This window comes from Oncorhynchus mykiss, chromosome 22, assembly GCF_013265735.2.
Source record: "Oncorhynchus mykiss isolate Arlee chromosome 22, USDA_OmykA_1.1, whole genome shotgun sequence".
NCBI classification, from domain to species: domain Eukaryota; kingdom Metazoa; phylum Chordata; class Actinopteri; order Salmoniformes; family Salmonidae; genus Oncorhynchus; species Oncorhynchus mykiss.
Window position 1 is genome coordinate 12,171,698 of NC_048586.1, and position 24,036 is coordinate 12,195,733.

Below are 24,036 nucleotides of genomic sequence, written 5' to 3' on the forward strand. Positions count from 1 at the left end.
TCAAATGTTGTCCAGTCCAGTGAGTTATGTATATGGAAACTGGATAGGTAAAATGGGCTTGACCTAGGCAAACTGATTTCATGAATGTCATTATCTAAAGCTTTAATGGTGAAGGCCTAGAAGAAAATGGAGTAAAACAACAGAATGTACTCAAGTGCTGTAAGCCTTCATGTCTAGTTGTCTAAATATTCAACATACAGTAGCTTTGTTTTTAAGTAGGCTTTGGCTTCGTGCTTCTAGAGAGTAAATATGCTTTAAGCCAAACAACCACTGGTTCTGAATTGCAATCTCATTACAGTATACTCACAACTTATATTTTAGACAGAGTGCTTTAATGTTTTTTTAGTTTTTTTTTTAAACTCAGAGGCATGGGGGGAATCATGCATTAAACATGCCATTCCATACTTCCGCCCAAGTGCTTCTTTTTATATGACTTTTCATAAACCAAATGTTAGAGCTTTTACCATAAAGACATGCTGGCTGGCTCCAACCAGTTTTGCATATACCCGTCAATAAGTTCTATTTTTATGTTGAACAGAGTTTTTAAGCTTTGAGGAGTGTTATGTGTAAGTGATAAATATCTGAGGCTGTAGGAACCTGGTGAAACTTCGACTGCAAAACAGGTGTATTTTACCACCTTCATAATACATAATACACCTTCATAATACATAATACACCTTCATAATACATAATACACCTTCATAATACATAATACACCTTCATAATACATAATACACCTTCATAATACATAATACACCTTCATAATACATCATACACCTTCATAATACATAATACACCTTCATAATACACCTTCATAATACATAATACACCTTCATAATACATAATACACCTTCATAATACATAATACACCTTCATAATACATAATACACCTTCATAATACATAATACACCTTCATAATACATCATACACCTTCATAATACATAATACACCTTCATAATACATAATACACCTTCATAATACATAATACACCTTCATAATACATAATACACCTTCATAATACTTCATGGACAGACACACCTCATCTGGTTTACATAGCTGGGCTTGTGAACACCTCCAGAAGAGTAATAATTGCTGGTCCTGTCCTTCTTAACCCTCATACTGTGGTAAAACAAGACTTACACCCATATTCATGTGTAAGTGATAAATATCTGAGGCTGTAGGAACCTGGTGAAACTTCGACTGCAAAACAGGTGTATTTTACCACCTTCATAATACATAATACACCTTCATAATACATAATACACCTTCATAATACATAATACACCTTCATAATACATAATACACCTTCATAATACATAATACACCTTCATAATACATAATACACCTTCATAATACATCATACACCTTCATAATACATAATACACCTTCATAATACACCTTCATAATACATAATACACCTTCATAATACACCTTCATAATACATAATACACCTTCATAATACATAATACACCTTCATAATACATAATACACCTTCATAATACATAATACACCTTCATAATACATCATACACCTTCATAATACATAATACACCTTCATAATACATAATACACCTTCATAATACATAATACACCTTCATAATACATAATACACCTTCATAATACTTCATGGACAGACACACCTCATCTGGTTTACATAGCTGGGCTTGTGAACACCTCCAGAAGAGTAATAATTGCTGGTCCTGTCCTTCTTAACCCTCATACTGTGGTAAAACAAGACTTACACCCATATTCAGATGTAGGTTTTTCATTTGATTACCCCCTGTTGTAGGAGAACTTTCCTGCAATGCAGGACATTCAAAGCCTGTCATGTATTTGACGTTTAAAAAGGTCTTTTGAAGTTTGTCATTCCCACTTTGACATTTCAGACTTGATCTTCCCTCGAGAAAATTGTGTCAACCCGTACAAAAATGTCCATGAATTATAATCCACATTTCCTGTTGGTGCAAGATTATTGCACCAACAACATCCTACATATGTCGTTATCGAATAATAAAAACGATCAAAAGGGGATATTATTTGTGTTTCAGTATCCTTCACGTAATGATTTTAAAAAATGTAAACAAAGCTTTCCCTCACACAAAACTTGTGTTTTAGAGCATTTGCACAAGAAAGGTGCCATTGAGAGAAAAACAAGGCTGGGACAAGCTCTTCTGTGTGACAGCTGAGACGACAGGGTGTCGGTAGGCATGAGGTGGAGACAAATATAAAAGAGATCTGCATTCTCCTGGATCTCTGAAACACATAGAGTCTATTTATTACATTCTAAAACATTCCATTTGCCATCATAAGATAGCTACAGGGTGGACAGCTAGCCTGCAATGCAGGCTGGCAGTAGAGGAAGCCTGTGTAGCACTACAGTAAGAACACAATCATAGGCTCCATTATTAACAGTGACAGCGGTGCACTGACGTTAATGCCCCAACGGCAGCAACATCATAAACATTCACTGCCATGGAAAGACAACAGTGTGGAGAAACAGTGACATCATTTAAAGTAACAGGTCCTGTCCTCCTTCGTTCCAAATAAGTCATTTGTGTTCCCAAAAACAGTGTTCCCCAAAACACACAGCAATGTTTTGTCTATGGTTATATTCAGAATAAAATAGATACAGATTTAGATATTCAGTGATTTGGTAAATCAACTAACTTGCACAAAAAAATACTTGAGATAATCTTTAGTCATCCCTTGTAGAAGTCATTGCCATTTATTTAATAATTTGCTTTTCATTTGCCATTCAACAGGTATGGACATATTTCTGTGAATCATCCTAAACTCAGCAAAAAAAAGAAACATCCCTTTTTCAGGACCCTGTCTTTCAAAGATAATTCGTAAGAATCCAAATAACTTCACAGCTCTTCATTGGTAAGGGTTTAAACACTGTTTGTTCAACGAACCATTAACAATTAATGAACATGCACCTGTGGAACAGTCATTAAGACACTAACAGCTTACAGACGGTAGGCAATTAAGGTCACAGTTATGAAAACTTGGACACTAAAGAGGCCTTTCTTCTGCGGGACAGGTACAGGATGGCAACAACAACTGCCTGAGTTACATCAGGAACGCACAATCCCTCCATCAGTGCTCAGACTGTCCGCAATAGGCTGAGAGAGGCTGGACTGAGGGCTTGTAGACCTATTGTAAGGTAGGTCCTCACCAGACATCACTGGCCACAACGTCGCCTATGGGCACAAACCCACCGTTGCTGGACCAGACAGGGCTGGCAAAAAGTGCTCTCCATTGACAAGTCACGTTTTTTTTTCGCACTAGGGGTGATGGTCGGATTCGCGTTCATCCTCAAAGGAATGAGCGTTACTCCGAGGCTTGTACTCTGGAGCGGGATCGATTTGGAGGTGGAGGGTCCGTCATGGTCTGGGGCGGTGTCTCACAACATCATCGGACTGAGCTTGTTGTCATTACAGGCAATCTCAACGCTGTGCGTTACAGGGAAGACATCCTCCTCCCTCATGTGGTACCCTTCCTCATCCTGACATGTCCCTCCAGCATGACAATGCCACCAGCCCTACTGCTCGTTCTGTGCATGATTTCCTACAAGACAGGAATGTCAGTGTTTTGCCATGGCCAGCGAAGAGCCCTGATTTCAATCCTATTGAGCACGTCTGGGACCTGTTGGATCGGAGGGTGAGGGCTAGGGCCATTCCCCCCAGAAATGTCCAGGAACTTGCAGGTGCCTTGGTGGAAGAGTGGGGTAACATCTCACGGCAAGAACTGGCATATCTGGTGCAGTCCATGAGGAGGAAATGCACTGCAGTACTTAATGCAGCTGTTGGCAACACCAGATACTGACTGTTAAATTTGATTTTGACCCCCCCTTTGTTCATGGAGACATTATTCCATTTCTGTTAGTCACATGTCTGTGGAACTTGTTCAGTTTATGTCTCAGTTGTTGAATCTTGTTATGTTCATACAAATATGTACACATGTTAAGTCTGCTGAAAATAAACGCAGTTGACAGTGAGAGGACGTTTCTTTTTCTGCTGAGTTTATAAGTCTTTCATTGAGACACTTGACATCACAAGTGTTTGTTTATCAGGAAAATGGGACATTTAATGTGATATGAGGTTCGATAATAAACTGATGTCACAGCCATAGACAAGCAAGCAGTGTTGCAGATTGAACCAGATTCAACAGAGGCAACGGTCTGTCTGGGAGACCTTTCATCTTGCTCAGAATCTTTACAATATACAGACAGACAGACATATTCCAGTCACCTTTCCTCTCATGTTATGCTGTATAGCCTAGTTATAACTGCATGGCACTGTAGTTGAGTTTTGTAAATGACATATGTGCAAGTAATGTGGTGACATGATCAAGCTGCAACCTAATCAGATGCAACAGCATTGACAATATAGATTGACAACTCACCCCTGGGGGCTGAACACACTTCATATCATATTGAATTGTTGTCTGCTAGATGCTGACAACAGTATATGTAAATAGTAGGCTTAAAATAACACAACATGGCAAGCTTTCTGCCTCATAGCACACAACTGAAGTCATTGCAATCATTAACAAATGTTTCCTCAGTTCAATCTGCTGACGAAACACAAGAACCTCTAGCTAAATATACACTTATACAGTATTCACTCATGTCTAATTAGTATCATCATATCTCTTTGTCATTATTTTCCATTGAATCATTACAAAATACAGCTTCATAAACACTCCTGTATAAATATCTAATATTCCATTGAAAAAAGACAACTATATGATTCATCCAATTAAACATCAACCAAAATATGATTTTCAGTTGAGTGTCGCTGACACCCACTTAATCATGGGTGTGTGCGTATGCTACAAACCCCACCATAAACACTCCAGTACATATGCAACAGAGTCAGTGTAATGCAAGATTAAAACCTGACCATATATTCACATTCTGAACAAAGCACCTCATTAAGTTTAGACACATGGACCACATCACTTCAACCACATCACTCTCCGTTATCTCTCACTGTCTCACTCTCTCTCTCTCTCTCTCTCTCTCGCTCTCGCTCTCGCTCTCTCTCATGTGAATTGCATGCGACAGCACTCGGGACTGTCATTATAATAATCCTTGAACAGTATGTGCCGTTTCTACAACCATTACACCAGATTCCATTCTAAATGGTGCTTGTTAAATCCCACGTTTCTCTGTAGATCATGTGGGTAAAGTATACACCGCCACCTATTACACAAGTGGCATCGAAGCAGACAGGCAAATTCAACAGCATCCATCCGACTCACCCTGACAGCTTTGCCATCTTCACAAAGCTAAACACATCCATGTGCGCAGCAGACTATGGTCAGTCCGTCCAAGACTACAAATCGACCATCTACTTCATGTTGCTGGCTCCATTGTGCCACTGTCTTTAGCACTGGGGATAAATAATGCAGGGAGAAAAAAGCTGGAGCTTCCACAAGTCAGGTGGAGAGATTAGTTCTCTTGTCAGGGCTTCTGCATGGCTGAGTGATTGCTGTGTCCTCGCCTCAGCAGCACAAATCCACCGCCCCTGGAAAAGAATCTGGCAGTGGCGCTTCACCCGGCTACATCCTTCAAAGCATGCCTCCGTTCAGCTGCGTTAAGCCAGCTTCATTTAATTTCCAACGCAGTGGAATGATGTGCAGGGGCCGTGCAGTAAAAACAGCTTTGAAGGGACACAGCGAGAGGGAGAGGGAGAGCGATGGGAGACACACACAGAGAGAGAGAGAGAGAGAGAAAGAGAGAGAGAGAGAGGGGCTAAGTGAGAGTGGAGAGAGAGAGAGTGCAAGAGAGAGGGAGAGATGTAGGGGGGACGCTGGGGTTGTAGGGCACACAAATCACTGCTGATGGATGGAGCCTGTTCCTTGAATTCCTCCTCTCCTTTGCAAAGGGCAGTCTCATCAATTCCCACCATCATGTGTTGTGTTTTGAGAATGAAAGTATGGAGGAAGGAGGAGAGATCACAGCAGCAGCGTGGGTGTTGCTCAGCAGGGAAAGAGGAGGTGTGGCAGGGTGATGAGGGGAAGGGGGGAAGGGGAGAGAGAAAGAGAGAAAGAGAGAGAGAGTGAGAGAGAGAGAAAGAGAGAGAGAAAGAGAGAGAGAGAGGGGGATGATCTGTACAACACCATGGCCATAGAGGAGCAGAAGGACTATCTGCAGGCAGAGATGGGAAAAGGACCCTTTCCTTTTCTTCAGTGGTTGTATAGCTAAGGTCTCCACCATTCACCCTCGACACCAGCTCACATAACCACATCTCCAAACAACTTGACATGGCCATTTGAGAGGACACACATTGATTTCATTATTTCAGTCAAAACATCTAGGACATTTTTCCTTTATTGTAAATCCCACTGGAATCGTATTTTTTCTGTACAGACCGCAGAGCTGTAATGCTTGTTAAATGGCGGTATGCGGGGCAGCTAACCTATTCAAATCAAATCAAATTTTCATTGGTCACATGCGCCGAATACAAAAGGTGTAGACTTAACTGCGAAATGCTTAAATATAACAACTTAAATTTTAAAAAGAACCTTGAAATAGTATCAATAAAATAACAGTAACGAGGCTATATACAATGAATACCAGTACCGAGTGGCACAAGGTAGTTGAGGTAATCAGGATAGGCTATGCAATCAGGATAGATAATAAACAGAATAACAGCAGTGTGTGTGAAGAGTGTTAAAGATTGATAAAGTTTTTATGTGTGCGTGTGTATGCGTGTGTGTTTTGTGTGTGTGAGCGTTATTATAGTGTGTGTGTGTGTGTGTGTCAGTGTAGTATGTGTGAGAGTAAATAGGGGTAGAAGCTGTTCAGTAACCTTTTGGTCCCAGTCTTGGCAATCCGGCACCACTTGCATTGCGGTAGCAGAGAGAACAGTCTATGACTTTGGTGGCTGGAGTCTTTGACAAGTTTTAGGGCCTTCCTCTGACACCACCTGCTATAGAGGTCCTGGATGGCAGGGAGTTCGGCCCCATTAATGTACTGGGCCATACGCACTACTATTATTCCTTTATTGTAGTGCTTTTCAGTCTGATGCCGAGCAGTTGCCATACCAAGTGGTGATGCAGTCAATCAAGATGCTCCCAATGGTGCAGTGGAATAACTTTTTGAGGATATGAGGGCCCATGCTAAAAATGTTGAGCCTCCTGAGGGGGAAGAGGCAAGGTCATGCCCTCTTCTTTACTGTATTGGTGTTCAAACCATGACACAGTGCCTTGCAAAAGTATTCATCCCCCTTGGCATTTTTCCTATTTTGTTGCATTACAACCTGTAATTTAAATAGATTTTTATTTGGATTTCATGTGAAAGGGAAATGAAAAAAATTACTTGTTACATTATTATTATTTTTTTATACAAACGGAAAAGTGGTGCGTGCATGTGTATTCACCCCCTTTGCTATGAAGCCCCTAAATAAGACCTGGTGCAACCAATTACCTTCAGAAGTCACATAATGTGTTAAATAAAGTCCACCTGTGTGCAATCTAAGTGTTACATGATCTCAGTATACAGTGGGGCAAAAAAGTATTTAGTCAGCCACCAATTATGGAAGTTCTCCCACTTAAAAAGATGAGAGAGGCCTGTAATTTTCATCATAGGTACACTTCAACTATAACAGACAAAATGAGAAAAAAAATCTAGAAAATCACTCTGCTCAGATGAGACTAAAATTGAGCTTTTTGGCCATCAAGGAAAACACTGTCTGGTGCGAACCAAACACCTCTCTACACCCCGAGAACACCATCCTCACAGTGAAGCATGGTGGTGGCAGCATCATGCTGTGGGGATGTTTTTCATTGGCAGGGACTGGGAAACTGGTCAGAATTGAATGAATGATGGATGGCGCTAAATACAGGGAAATTCTTGAGGGAAACCTGTTTCAGTCTTCCAGAGATTTGAGACTGGGATGGAGGTTCACCTTCCAGCAAGACAATGACCCTAAGCATACTGATAAAACAACATTTGAGTGGTTTATGGGGAAACATTTAAATATCTTGGAATGGCCTAGTCAAATCCCAGACTTAAAGATTGCTGTACACCAGCTGAACCCATTCAACTTGAAGGAGCTGAATAGTTGGCTGTCTATTTATGCACTCTTCTGTTATCTATTTTTTTGTGTGTTATTTCTTGTTTGTTTCACAATAAAAAATATTTAGCATCTTCAAAGTGGTAGGCATGTTGTGAAACAAGTGATACAAACCACAAAAAAATAATTTTTGGTCCTCCACTTCCTATAGTCCACGATAAGAACCTTATTTAACCTGTATTGCCCACATTGAGGAAGAGGTTGTTGTCCTGGCACCAGAGTGCCAGATCTTTGAACTCCACCCTACAAGCTGTTCCACCGGTGTCATCGGCAAATTTAATGATGGTGTTGGAGTCGTGTGCTGCCACGCAGTTGTGGGTAAACAGGGAGTACTGGAGTGGACTAAGTACACACCCCTGAGGGGAACCCAGTGTTGTCAGATGTGTTGTTACCTTCCCTCACCACCTGGAGGCGGCCCGTCAGGAAGTCCAAGATTCAGTTACAGAGGGAGGTGTTCAATCCCAGGGTCCTTAGCTTGGTGATGAGCTTAGAGGGCACTGTGGAGTTGAATGCTGAGCTGTCGTCAATGAACAGCATTCTCATTTAGGTGTTCCTTTTGTCCCGGTGTGAAAGGGCAGTGTGCAGTGCAATAGAGATTGTGTCACCTGTGGCTCTGTATACAGCTAACTGTATATTATCCATGTCCTTGTTCAGCCGTGACTCCGAGAAGCATAGGATATTACGGCTTTTTTCTCTTCCAAGTGTGAGGGAATAGAGCCGGGTCCGGAGTGAGCAATATGTCCTGCGTCGAAGACTCATTAAAGTAGAAGTCTTCGTCTAAATTGAGGTTAGTGATTGCTGTTCTGATGTCCAGAAGCTCTTTTAAGTAATAAGAAACATTATGTACAATTTTTTTTTTTTTAAAGATCAGATAAGATCGGGGATGGGAGGAGGGCTGAGGCGCTCCTATGATTCATAGCCATTGAAATATTCAGAACCTGTTTTTTCACATTTTGAGTTTGAATGTTTCCTATGTTTCATATTGCTAGACTGAAACACATATTTTACATCACGTAAAGGCATTGCTTTTCAAAGCCATTTTCAATATGGTCTGTGGAATCATGTTGATGGATGTGAGGATATAAACAAAGGAAATATATAAAGGAATGTAGCCTATTTCATAACTAATGCCACCTGCAAACACACTCAAATTACCCCAGTGCCAGCCCACTCTACAGTCTCACATGCAAATGATAGATTAGCAAATGTCTATTATCCAATTGAGGAAGAATCGCCCCTCATTAATCAGTCTAGAGACCAGGTCTCTCTGTCAAAAAGCACCAAGAGGCAATTTAGATCATTAAGATGTCTGTGATATATGGGGCTTGATACTGCCTCATCTTGTCTCCGACATCCTGATAAAATGGTCTTCTCTCCTCGGTAATAAAGGCAATCTATTCAGACACTCTCTCTCCTGTGATCATCACACACACAATGCGTTTTACATTTCTTAGTATAATATTAGGATACTCAGGCTAAGGCATTTAAAACAATGATCTGTAGCCATTTCCCTGCAGACACACAGCAACCATTCTATATTAAAACGCCACAGCTTGTTAGCGTCTAGAGAGTGACTTAGAGTGCCTTTGTTGGTGAGCCGTGCAATAAAGCAACTTGTCATTCCCACTCTATTCAGATTCATGATTTGGCTGCTCTCTTTAAGGCAGTGAGGCAGAAGCGTGGTTGATCAGTCAGACTCATTCATCCCTGATGCCCCACTGACCATGTAGAGACCTTGAGCCTCAGGAATGCTGACTCTCTGCAACTTTGTACCTTCATCAGTAACCATTAAGGAAACGGGGAAATATGGTCTCCATCTGCATACGGTTGGTCAATAGAATCTAGCAACCTGTAAAGCTCAGCATCACACACATAAGAGGCTCAGCCTGAAATATAGAGGTACAGTATAACCATCTTACAAAACATGAACATATATGTTGCAGATCATGTATAGTAATAATTGTATTCTTATTTAATTAGGGTGTGCTTATATAGTCCTGCTTATATAGTCCTTGTATGTACAAGTGGGTAACCTGTACTAGTGGGTAACCTGTATTTCATTCCCCCTGAGACATCGTCGAGAGTGGAGTCAGAGCCAGGGGATTAGCCATTATTGATGGTGACCATGAAGCAATTAGGGTTAATTGCCTTGCTCAAGGGCAGGACGACAGATTTTACCTTGTCGGCTAGGGATTTCGATCCAGCAACCTTTCAGTTAGTGGCCCAATGCTCCTAAATGCCAAACAGCCAAGGCATCTAGTACACCCAGATCAGATCAGTGAGTGGAAAATATCTGACAGTCTGCTTGTCCCATGGCTGTGGTGGAGAAAGAGAGACTCTGCGTATTCTGGGCTGTTTGTCCATTTGGGCTGCTGCCTTGCCTAGAGGCCAGCGGGAGTGGCAGAGGATATTAAGGTCAGACAGGAAGGACATCTAAGGAAACTGTGGCCCGGGCCTTGAACCAATCAAAGCTCACCCTCTGATTCCTAACATAGCTGCCTCTATCACTGAGCTCGTTATAAAAACTGATTTCACCCGCGGTTAGCTAAATTCTGCAAGTCCAGAGTTTAAAGGCCCAGTGCAGTCAAAAACGTGATTTCCCTGTGTTTTATATGCATCTCCACACTATGAGGTTGAAATAATACTGTGAAATTGTTAAAACTATGATAATGCCCTTTTAGTGTGAGAGTTGTTTGAAAAGACCGCCTGAAATTTCAGCCTGTTTTGGTGGGAGGGGGGTTTGGCATTCATGCGGTAAATGAGTTAATAGACCAATAAGAAAGAGAGTTCCAAACCTCTCTGTCAATAACAGCTAACTTTCCAAATCAAGCCACTCCCAGAGTAGAGTAGTCCCAGAGTAGTCCAAGCAAAATTATTGCTTGAGGAATTGCTCTCTGCTAAGAAGCTATTGTTTATTTTGTATAATTTTAATTGACACAATCACAATAAATTGTTGTTACCCAGAAATGACTTGATATTGAGATAAAAAATGTATGTATTGTACCTTTAACTCAAGTTGCTAGCAAAGAAAGCTAAAAGACCTATAAGCAGAAGGCTATGGAGTATACAGTGCCTTGAGAAAGTATTCGGCCCCCTTGAACTTTGCGACATTTTGCCACATTTCAGGCTTCAAACATAAAGATTTAAAACTTTTTTGTGAAGAATCAACAACAAGTGGGACACAATCATGAAGTGGAACGACATTTATTGGATATTTCAAACTTTTTTAACAAATCAAAAACTGAAAAATTGGGCGTGCAAAATTATTCAGCCCCCTTAAGTTAATACTTTGTAGCGCCAACTTTTGCTGCGATTACAGCTGTAAGTCACTTGGGGTATGTCTCTATCAGTTTTGCACATCGAGAGACTGAAATATTTTCCCATTCCTCCTTGCAAAACAGCTCGAGCTCAGTGAGGTTGGATGGAGAGCATTTGTGAACAGCAGTTTTCAGTTCTTTCCACAGATTCTCGATTGGATTCAGGTCTGGACTTTGACTTGGCCATTCTAACACCTGGATATGTTTATTTTTGAACCATTCCATTGTAGATTTTGCTTTATGTTTTGGATCATTGTCTTGTTGGAAGACAAATCTCCGTCCCAGTCTCAGGTCTTTTGCAGACTCCATCAGGTTTTCTTCCAGAATGGTCCTGTATTTGGCTCCATCCATCTTCCCATCAATTTTAACCATCTTCCCTGTCCCTGCTGAAGAAAAGCAGGCCCAAACCATGATGCTGCCACCACCATGTTTGACAGTGGGGATGGTGTGTTCAGGGGAAGATGGTTAAACGTTTTGCATTGTTGCCAAAAAGTTCAATTTTGGTTTCATCTGACCAGAGCACCTTCTTCCACATGTTTGGTGTGTCTCCCAGGTGGCTTGTGGCAAACTTTAAACGACACTTTTTATGGATATCTTTAAGAAATGACTTTCTTTTTGCCACTCTTCCATAAAGGCCAGATTGGTGCAATATACGACTGATTGTTGTCCTATGGACAGAGTCTCCCACCTCAGCTGTAGATCTCTGCAGTTCATCCAGAGTGATCATGGGACTCTTGGCTGCATCTCTGATCAGTCTTCTCCTTGTATGAGCTGAAAGTTTAGAGGGACGGCCAGGTCTTGGTAGATTTGCAGTGGTCTGATACTCCTTCCATTTCAATATTATCGCTTGCACAGTGCTCCTTGGGATGTTTAAAGCTTGGGAAATCTTTTTGTATCCAAATCCGGCTTTAAACTTCTTCACAACAGTATCTCGGACCTGCCTGGTGTGTTCCTTGTTCTTCATGATGCTCTCTGCGCTTTTAACGGACCTCTGAGACTATCACAGTGCAGGTTCATTTATACGGAGACTTGATTACACACAGGTGGATTGTATTTATCATCATTAGTCATTTAAGTCAACATTGGATCATTCAGAGATCCTCACTGAACTCCTGGAGAGAGTTTGCTGCACTGAAAGTAATGGGGCTGAATAATTTTGCACGCCCAATTTTTCAGTTTTTGATTTGTTAAAAAAGTTTGAAATATCCAATAAATGTCGTTCCACTTCATGATTGTGTCCCACTTGTTGTTGATTCTTCACAACAAAATACAGTTTTATATCTTTATGTTTGAAGCCTGAAATGTGGCAAAAGGTCGCAAAGTTCAAGGGGGCCGAAATACTTTCGCAAGGCACTGTAGTGTATAGTTTAGTGTTTAGTGTGATTTAAGGACAGCAGCACATACTCAGACTTATATCCTCCCATTCAAGATATCAAAATATACATTTCAGACCGATACTGCATCAGACTGTGAAGGAAAATATACAGTATAGGTTGTTTGTACATGGTGCGTTTTCTCAGTGATGTTGAGTATGTTAGTTTGTTGGAGCCCACAGCAGAGATACAGTACAAGGTTAATCTGTCAGTGGTGGTAGACTGCCCTCTCGCCCTCACCTGGCCCCTGGCCCTCAACCAGATGTACGTGTCAGCAACCGTCACAGCAAGCTGCACTCTGACATGGACCACTAACACCACCCTGCCCCCCTGTCCATCTTATTCTGCGTATGCGTGTGCGCTTTCATCTGCCTTCCTGGCTGGCTGGCTGGCTGGCTGCCTGCCTGCCTATATGTGTGCCACATCAGTGCTTTAACCTAGCCAATCTGTTTGTGTGTCTGTGATCTAGTTGTGCCATCCTCATTATCCCCATGCCACTGGGGATTTATTCACTGAATTAAACAGTGTAAGCAGGAAGCTCAACATTTTAATGGCATGTTCCATGAATATTCACCAGTGTGACTAATTGGAATTAGAAGTGGAGTGAAACCTGGCTGAGATCACAGAATAAGTCAAAATGGATTTTGATTCAGTTGATCAGTTTTAGTAAAACACCTTAAGAAGTTGAACGCTCACGTTAAAAGAGGTTAACACCCTGCTAATCCAAGATAAGGTCACATAGTACAGTACGTATGGCAATTACATTATTTACAGTACAGTGGAATTCTTCAAAGAGGGATAAACCAAAATTCCCCAAAAACTTTGAGGCACAGACCAATATTATTCCATCCTATGCTGGGTAAAGCGTGTTTGGGTTTGGAGGTTCCATCTGTCAATACAAGCTATTTACATAACATCAGTGGAAAGTACAATCATCACATGGCCAATTACTGTGTCATCGCCAAACTAATACCCAGCATCCACACATAGTCCAATCTAATCACATTTAGAGAGAAATTACATGTATACAATATACATCTTATCCTCAGTTGTTACATTAAACATTGGCATTGGTAGACTAAAAAGACTTACAACATTGATGTGACATGTTTAATGCAAATAATTTCAACCAGAAGTGGATTTATGGTTAATCCACAATCCTAAATCCACAATCCTGAAATGAATCCTATACAGCATTCATTGATTACTAACACTGATGTTTTAAAATTCCAAATTATAAAAATGTTATGTAATCAAACCAATATTCAGCAAGTTCATTACAAAAGTACAATACAGAACTGCGTACTAGGACTTGAATTATCTACTCACTGAATGACGGTGAACACTCCAAGTTCATTGTCTTCTGGGTCCATATTTGGGTCCATAGCTAAAGACAGGCCTTGAAACAGCCCTCGTTTTCCTCTCCTCTCCTCTCCTCCTCTCTCTCTCCGAACTGACCCTTTCACCAGTTCTACTGGATGTTCACTCCTTCACTCCTTTCTCCAGAGTCCAGAGTCTCTGTCTGTTCCACGCTCCAGCAGGAGTTACCATAGGCAACTGACTGAGCTAGCCTGCATGAACCATTCAGCTGTTATCACGTACTGTGGTCCTGTCCAAGTCAGGGAGAGAGAGATGCCCCCAGGGCTGGGACCCAGCTCGTCTCTTCTGCCTCAGTAATGAAATAACATCACATTCCGGGCCACTGCATCAGAAAGCAAAGAGGGATCAATCGTGAACAGCTAGGAACCGATAAGTGGCTGCGCTGGTGCACTACTGATGCTTCGCTAAGAAAATGGACACAAAAAAAATATAAAAACCTATTGGAAGTCAGGATTTCACCTGCTCCTTCCCCTTCACCTAGCTGCACAATGGTGACAATGATGATGCAGGACATCGAAGCAGTGGGCTGTTTGTGGAACACTACTGTACAACACGTAACTTTCCCTAACCATTTGAGCAGCAGATGAGACAAAAATACATTTTCAGGCCTATAGATACCAGCACCAACTTTGAACGTCACACTATGAAATCAAATGGCCTACTAGCCATCACTCAAGCACCTGTCCAAAACAAGGCTTTGCCAATAATATGCATTAATCATGTACTGTAGCTTACAGTAAATTCTAGCCCCAGACTATTCAATTAATGAGTCATTTCTGTCGTATTATCTCGTGTTCTGATTATGGGATTGTTAGGGCAGAATTCTCCCTTAAAGCTGCAGTGTTACAGCATTATGATAGTTCATGCTGGATTACCCTGAGCAGATTCTCTCTTGCGTGAATGGCATACGCAGTCTTCCATTAGTTATGAAATGAAGCACGTGTGTGTTGCCTTGCTGCAACTGAATTAAATTAAATGACATAACAGATATGATGTCTTGTAGGTTTTGGACAGTGGTCCATGAGAACTGAACAGTTACTGTATGAATGATTAAGTACAGGCTAGTAATCCCCAATACAATTATCTTTTGGAAATTCTACACGTCCGATACACCTTGTATAGCACTCCAACACACTCTTTTCGCATTACCATAAAGTTGAGGATAACCATATGGACTATGCTGAGGTCGAAAAAGTATTTCCCCCTGTGACATAAATACTTGACATGAACCAATCCAGTCATGTGGACTGCCACTGGCCCCTGGGCCACAGTGCAATGCAACAGTGGCCTGTTTTTCCATGACACACAAACCAGACCAGACCGCACCATTTAGCCCAAGGATGGGGGCCACTCCAAGTGAGGCATCGCCGCCGATCTTTTTTGTTTGTTGTTGATCTAATGCATCACGAGCCTAAATATTAAGATTCAGGTAAATATGCACAACGGTCATCACCACAGTAATGACGATGCATGTTTTAGGTTTGATAAAATGCCAGTGTGTGTGGGAAGTAGCCTAAATCATCTAATTCTAGATGTGAGCTGCCTTCCTCCTTACAAAATACTATACCGACCGGCATGGTTGTCACACTAGGTTCTAAACTTCAGATTTATCAACCACACTCTTAGGCATATATAACATGATAAAACAAATAACAAGGATGGTACACTAGTAGCCACAAAATAACCATGCAAAAGTCACCAACTACACTTAAAATGACTACTCTGTACATGACGGACTTGAAAATGTCTACAAACCATCAAATAAGTGATTCACTCGCAGTGAGTTAGTTTATCAAAGTAGTTGTGTGTGTGACATATTAAGAACGGGGGAAAGTGTCTTTGTCCGAGTTTATGGAGCAGAAGAAACAGTGGATGCAGCGATTTGAATAAAACGATGACAGTAACACCATGCAAAACAGCAGCATTATTAATGTATTAACTGCAGCTCCGGGAGACACCAAACACTGTCCTAAAGGTGACTAACGTGTTCACAAAACCTATGGACTCAATTTATTGGAGCAATAGTGTGATTTCACAATTTGAAAAGTGTATTATATGTTGACCAATTAGAATGAACTCTTCATAACATTGGACATTATTCTCATGAATGATATTAGCTATATGGAAATACTATATTGCATGGAAGTCAGAGAAAGTTTACATCGTTATGAGTGTGTAAAATACTCCCTCTCGGATCTGAATCTAAACTTAAAACTTTGATGTAGCCCATTTTTTGGGCTACCCAATCCCAATCCCAAACCCAATCTCATTTTCATGATACAGTAACCTCTTTGAAAACAAGGTTCATAATTAATGAAATACAATTTAACTTCATAACAAACTCTATAATAACCACATCAACTCCACTCTATAGTGTGTATAACCGTTTCTCTACTCCTAGCAGATAATGGAGTTTTTACAGTGAAACCCAACAGTCAATGAGATTAAGGTCTATCATCTTCCCAATATCAGATAGCAACTCTCTACACACTACAGCAGCTCCCTGTTACAGCTCTGGGAGGATAGGATTCACAGCACCCAGCAATTATCTGTAATGTGGGAGGAAAATCAATGTGTCCATGGAAAGCCAGTAAGGTCACAAAGCCCAGGGTGTCACTTAGAAATTAGCACAGACCTGCAGCTGGAACCTTTTTAAAGCATGACTGGCTCAATTGTCAAAGCTAAAAAATCATTTGTTTTTTGTGATTATTGTGGTTTTTGCTATTCATTGTAAATAATGTTTGTAGGCCTGCAGTATGTGGCCAAATTGTATCTACGATCGTATGTAATCCATTCCTCTTTTTTTACATGTTCTATTTATATCTGCAAATCGACCAATGAAATCAAGCCAACTCCGGACATGATTACAGACACCTGTGTGTCTCCTTTCAAAGTATATAAACTAGTGACCCGCAGTTTGTCATTATACCCTGATGAAGACAGCTTAGCTGTCAAAACGTTGGTTCTAAAAATGATTGCGTCTGAGCTCCGAGTGTGCGGCTCTCCTTTTCTTTTTTCCAAATGTCCTTGTTTTGTCTACCTAACAAATATATTCTAAGGCAGACCTAAACAGTCATGTGCTCTTGGCTTACACGCAACAACAACAAACAAAAAAAATGCATTATCCTACTTGAATATTGCTACAACTGTGGAGACACTTAACTAATATACATCCATCTGTTAACTGTGATAACTTAGCACATTACAAAGATTGTGAAAATACACTAGAAATGTGCTTAAAAAATAACCTGCAGAGCAATAACACATGCATATTTCATGTGTAGCACTACATACAAATGATTGCAGTGTCCAAATCATTGTACGCTACAGTATCTTCAGTCATATCAGCACGCTGGAGTAGAGTAATATAATATAAAGTAAAAATATATATATTTTTTTAACTCACTTCTGTTGATCTAATTGTTGCTCGTCCATGGCAAAACTGGCATCACAGACTTGCTCTACTGCAGGTACACCACTGTGTTCTATCTCCATGTTCTCCCTCCAAGATAGGCTCTAACTAATGGGACAAATAGAAAGAAAACCTGCGATCTACCATATGCCCCCTCTATCCTGGAGAGGAGGACTTCTCTGACTGTCTTCCCCGACTGTCTTCTGGTGTAAATCCTATCAACAGCCGGATGATATTGAGAAGAACGAGGAAATCAATAGATGGGGGGCCAGTTATGTTTCAATGTTCAGTCTAAGTGGACATGTGAAACGGCATGGCTTTTGTAAGTGGTTTATCAAGTGGAAGTGGTTTATCAAGAGCTTGTCTCACATCTAAATTGCATTTCTCTCACCATTACTGCCATTTCCCCTTTCATTGTAGAGGAGATGGGCCATCAAGTGTGAAGACTGATAATCAGAGCACTCAGACCTGATAGCTTCCTCACATTCACAGCCCTGTAAAGACATTCAAATGTCTCTCATAGGTTTAGCAAAGATCTCATACTTGAAAAACATGTAACAGATACTAAGCCTTTTGGCTACTACATAATTACAATAAAGGTGATAATGTTGATAGCAGTTGTATTTCAATAGTAACATTTTTCAGCAGTTAGTCGGGCACCTGGACACTGTGTAGTCAAAAAGCTCCAGTAATCCAAAATAGTGTGCAGCATATCGATGTACTTTGGACGTTCTTATTATCTTATCCAATGATACTGTGGTTATTGATTTCCCATACACAATATGGCTGAAACCATCTGAATGACCGGAAAAGATAGTAAATTTCATGAGAGAATTATATTAACCTATTCAAGTAATTGCAGGTCAAAAGTAAATATTAACCTATTAAAGTAATTGCAGGTCAGAGTTTCAAAGTCCTCTACTTAGAGAGATGATTCAGTACTATCACATAATTGGCTGATGACTCAGTTTAAGTACATGGGTGCAGTGGCATGAAAAATCCATCACTTCCTGTGGTGTCAAGCAGTGACACGTTTTTGCAGTTTGGCGTCTGTAAATAAAAAAAATGGCCCACACCCAGGCAATGAAATCATTCATGAGGAGAGACACAAATGTTATCAAGAGACACAATGATGCAATCAAATTCCAAAGCACTTCTTCATCATCGTGGTAAAATAGTCTCCCATGACTACATTTGCAGCCTATGCCAGGACACAGATGACTGTGTACTGATGCAAGATGTTCAGAAGCAATAGGCTACATGGAAAATGGAGTAATAAACAGAGCTCTTCAATAAATTCAAGTAAACCAAAAAAGCATGTGTTCCAAGGAATCCAATTCACTGATCAGCTAAAGGGGTAGGCATAAACTGACCTCATGTGGAAAATGGCCCTAGTTTCTTCCACATGGATTAAGGCTAAATAGGGGAAGCATCGGAAATGCTCTTTTTGTCTGTCAAGTTCAGTCAAGGTAGGCTACGTTGTTTATTGTCCATTGAAAAACACAGGGTGACTATAAAAGGTATCCTTACAGAATACAGGGAGTAATGTTACTATCGTGCAAAAATATGAAAGAATTTGACCCATGAGCAAAGCATTTTCAATAAAATCTGACAATAAAACCCCTCACAAATCAACAGAAATGTGGGAACAAGTTGACACTCATTGTAAATGTTCTGATGGCATCCACTGCCCGTCTAGACCAAACAAGAGCACAGACATGTGACCAATGAGGGAATTGCACTTTGAAACCGACCAAGCAACACCTTCGGTATGTGTAATTTGTTTGCTACAGTCTAACAGCGTTATGGAAATACAAAAGGCAATCATTTGTTAAATGAATAACCTTCACCTCAAAAAATAATGTAATGATTTGATTTGTGTTTTAGGGTAGTGATATGAATATGCATTCTTGCAAAGTGAGTGAGTCAGAACAGGAGTGTTGGGATGATAAAGCTTAGGCCTCCTCTCATTTTTTCACTCTGCAGCCCACTTGAAATCCCAGGGCAACGGTGTAGAGATAACCTAATAAATCATTGAAGGAAATAACTCCCACATTTAGCAGCCCCAGAAGCCTTACAGGCGTGAAGCAGCGGGCTCCGGTGAGACAACAACTCAGGCTGCACTCTGCCAGGCACAGACTACATGGTGTGCTCAAGTCCCAGCTCCCTGGCACTATGGGAGCCTCTGGTAAATATTTTTTTTCTCTGGAGGAAAAACCTTAACAGCTGTGGGGATTCCAAATCAAACAACCAGGGTATATGAATGACCAGTTGTGGAGCTCATCAGAGGGTCATAGTCCTCAATGATAGTTCAACTTTCAGTCGGTCAACTCGGTACAACACAGCTAGGGAGAGTTCACGCACCAGCGCCCTCTACTGAAGAACATTTGAATCACGTCTGACAAGGCCAATGAACACCGTGCCTCATTGCAAGCCCCACCCCACCCCTTCGGTGATAAACCCAAGTCACGGATTCGTTCCTTAAATTCTTCTGCTCTTCACCTCGAGCTGAGCAGAACAATTCATGCCTTTCTTTAAAAAACAAACATAGGAACGTCTTTACTCCAACTTAACTGTCCCACTTAAGGAGGGCGTGCTCATTCTTCTGCACATTGTGTGTTAATTGGTAACTAGTTGTGAAGTGAGCTTAAGACAACCTGAGCCCAGCCACATTCAGCTAAGCTGATGTTGCAAGGGTATTCCCACTTCATGGATTTGGAGAGGATGGAGGGGCTGGGGCGGGTAGGCAGCAGCCCCCGTGTACCTGGTGATATGAGAGGGGAGGGGGCATGGTCCCCTCTTCAGATGTTCGCTGTGACAACAGTATCCCTAAGTGGCACGGTATAGCGGCTACGTCACTGGTAGCCGAAGCCCACGAACCCAGAGTGGACCGGGCTTCAGGCAAACATCTTCACTTAAACACATTATTTCTACCTCAAGTTCCACGGTGTTCACGGGTGTCAAGAGGGTTGTGTCCTCCATATGTGAGCTTAATAAAAATAGTTTGTTTCCCACACAGTCAGACACTCTCTTGTTGAGAGTTATGGAAATTAAAAAAGGCATGGAAAAAATAACCAAATTCTCAGAGCCCACAAGGTGTGGTTGAACTCGTTTAGATGGCACTTTATGGGAGACTCGCTGTCTGAAAACCAATGGCTTGCATGCGCAGTGTTGCCCTGGATTATGCAAACAGTGACGTTGGGGTACAGGCTACAATTCATTGTCTGTCCCCAAGGATTTAAAGGCATTATGTCAACCGCTCCTGAAGCCTCAGTGCCCATTTTGAGGGAGGAGATTTCTTCCCTTCTCCAGAAGCAGGCAAACCGAATGGTTCCTATGTCAGAGGCGCAGGATGGCTGGTATAGCCGGTATTTCCTGGTTTGGACTTTTCATCCCTTTTTAGACCTGTGTGTCCTAAACAAGCACACCTGCGTCTACAAATTCAGAATGCTCACGAACAGCCAGTTGTTAGTTACAGTCAGTGCGCCGGGGCAATTGGTTCACCTCCATCGACCTGAAGGAGGCGTACTTTCATGGCCATATATTCCCCTCACAGAAAGTTTGGGCTTTCCCTCTCGCCTCTCACTTTCACAAAGGTTGTGGAGCACAGTTTGGCACCGAAGCGGTGTCAGGATATTGGACTACCTGGACAATTGGCTGGTGGTAGCAGAGCCAAGGGAGCAGGGGGTGTTACACACATCCATGCTGGTTTCCCCATGTTCAGTTTCTGGGTTTCATAGTGAATCATTAAAAGATACAGTGCCTTGCGAAAGTATTCGGCCCCCTTGAACTTTGCGACATTTTGCCACATTTCAGGCTTCAAACATAAAGTTATAAAACTGTATTTTTTTGTGAAGAATCAACAACAAGTGGGACACAATCATGAAGTGGAACGACATTTATTGGATATTTCAAACTTTTTTAACAAATCAAAAACTGAAAAATTGGGCGTGCAAAATTATTCAGCCCCCTTAAGTTAATACTTTGTAGCGCCACCTTTTGCTGCGATTACAGCTGTAAGTCGCTTGGGGTATGTCTCTATCAGTTTTGCACATCGAGAGACTGACATTTTTTCCCATTCCTCCTTGCAAAACAGCTCGAGCTCAGTGAGGTTGGATGGAGAGCATTTGTGAACAGCAGTTTTCAGTTCTTTCCACAGATTCTCGATTGGATTCAGGTCTGGACTTTGACTTGGCCATTCTAACACCTGGATATGTTTATTTTTGAACCATTCCATTGTAGATTTTGCTTTATGTTTTGGATCAATGTCTTGTTGGAAGACAAATCTCCGTCCCAGTCTCAGGTCTTTTGCAGACTCCATCAGGTTTTCTTCCAGAATGGTCCTGTATTTGGCTCCATCCATCTTCCCATCAATTTTAACCATTTTCCCTGTCCCTGCTGAAGAAAAGCAGGCCCAAACCATGATGCTGCCACCAACATGTTTGACAGTGGGGATGGTGTGTTCAGCTGTGTTGCTTTTACGCCAAACATAACGTTTTGCATTGTTGCCAAAAAGTTCAATTTTGGTTTCATCTGACCAGAGCACCTTCTTCCACATGTTTGGCGTGTCTCCCAGGTGGCTTGTGGCAAACTTTAAACGACACTTTTTATGGATATCTTTAAGAAATGGCTTTCTTCTTGCCACTCTTCCATAAAGGCCAGATTTGTGCAAAATACGACTGATTGTTGTCCTATGGACAGAGTCTCCCACCTCAGCTGTAGATCTCTGCAGTCCATCCAGAGTGATCATGGGCCTCTTGGCTGCATCTCTGATCAGTCTTCTCCTTGTATGAGCTGAAAGTTTAGAGGGACGGCCAGGTCTTGGTAGATTTGCAGTGGTCTGATACTCCTTCCATTTCAATATTATCGCTTGCACAGTGCTCCTTGGGATGTTTAAAGCTTGGGAAATTGTGCTTTCTTGTCCTTGCAGAGGGAGACCAGTTTCCGGCTTTGCTTGGCTCAATTTCGGCTGCCTGCGCATTTTGGGGGATGATGGCTTCTATGATAGCCGTGGTTCCTTTCGGGCTGTTGCTGATGCGACCTTTAAAGGCGGTGGTGAATAGACACTCGCTGGGACACGTCGCGCCACCTAAACCGGTCACTACGGGTGTCCCAGTCCTGTCTACGTGCTCTAGCACGGCGGAAGGACTCGCAGCTGTTGTCACTGGGGACCCCCATGGGTCAAGTTATATCCCAAAACGTGGCATACATCAACAGACAGGGATGGTGTGGTCTCGCCCCCATCTTTTCCTTGGCTCGCTCCCTACTGCTGTGGAGCAGTGAGCACTTTCCCTCACTCTGGGTGACGCATCTCCCCGGCAGTCTCAACACGGGTTATATTTGCCCCATAATTTTTTGTATTTGTTGATTACTAAATATTTAAAAAATTCAAATTGTGTTTTGTACAGAGCTTCAAAAGGGCATATCATACACTTTAGTTGGAGGAAATGTGGAAGTAATGCTGTTTTAAAAGTTTAAAAATCTAATATCCAAACATTTTGCTGTCATTTTCACACCTGACCTACATTAATCCTTGGAGAACATACAGTATATTTAGAGAAGGAATACTTTCACCAAATTGCCTAAATGGATTCTCTGAACATTATCTCACCAAGTTACCCCATTAGCCAAACCATTTACTGTATGAAATTACCTATTGTTGTATAATCAAGGTAAAAACAATATCTAAGTTACTCATAAGATCCTCTGAGTAACTGTGGTTCAGGTCATGTTATGATATGAAGAAAGGAATCTAGCCTTTAGAGCAGGACATGTAAATGTCCATGGCCTTTTCATTGCAAAGGTTCTGATCTTCTCAAAAATCTATGTTTGCGGGGTTGTGTCTCGTCCGGGGGATGCTTTTACATCTCTGGGAGGAAGGACTTCAACATTGCACAGCAGCTGAAACCTGGATCCGTCTGAGTGAAAGCTCCTTGGCTACAACAACACCAGGCTGTAAAGGAGGAAACCAGACAAAAAGCAGAAATAGACAAGACATTAAAACCTTGCATATCAGCAATACAAATATTTTTGTTGTTGTTGTGATTATTATGTTTTTGCTACCCATTGTAAATCATGTTTGTAGGCCTGCAGGATGTGGCCAAATTGTATCTACGATCATATGTAATCCATTCCTCTTTTTTTATATGTTCTATTTATATCTGTAAATCGACCAATGAAATCAAGCGGCAGCCGGCCATGATTACAGACACCTGTGTGTCTCCTTTCAAACTATATAAACTAGTGACCCGCAGTTTGTCATTATACCCTGATGAAGACAGCTTGGCTGTCAAAACGTTGGTTCTAATAATGATTGCGTCTGAGCTCCGAGTGTGCGGCTCTCCTTTTCATCTCCTTGTACTGGTGGCGGAGAGCAGGTTTATGCTGAAAGACAAATTCCAGAAAAATAAGTTAAAACATGAATTAATTAATGTCCTATTGCTCATTTGCCTGTTTACTGCTACAGCT

The 24,036-nt window shown here is 41.4% G+C and overlaps 1 protein-coding gene across 4 annotated transcripts in view; it reads right to left on the reverse strand.

Annotated features, from left to right (window-relative positions):
- LOC110501397 (FERM and PDZ domain-containing protein 4) overlaps positions 1 to 17,705 on the reverse strand; it is a 63,952-nt gene extending 46,247 nt beyond the window's left edge. Inside the window, exon 1 of one of the 4 annotated variants that reach the window (XM_036958740.1) lies at positions 17,563 to 17,703. In XM_036958740.1, coding sequence (XP_036814635.1) covers positions 17,563 to 17,651 — 89 coding nt within the window. In that variant the 5' untranslated portion in view covers positions 17,652 to 17,703. Of the gene's footprint in view, positions 1 to 5,267; positions 5,882 to 14,105; positions 14,331 to 17,562 lie in introns of those variants that run through there. The other 3 variants (XM_036958741.1, XM_021578938.2, XM_036958743.1) reach the window with 3 other exon arrangements.
- Between the last annotated feature and the right edge of the window lie 6,331 nt (positions 17,706 to 24,036).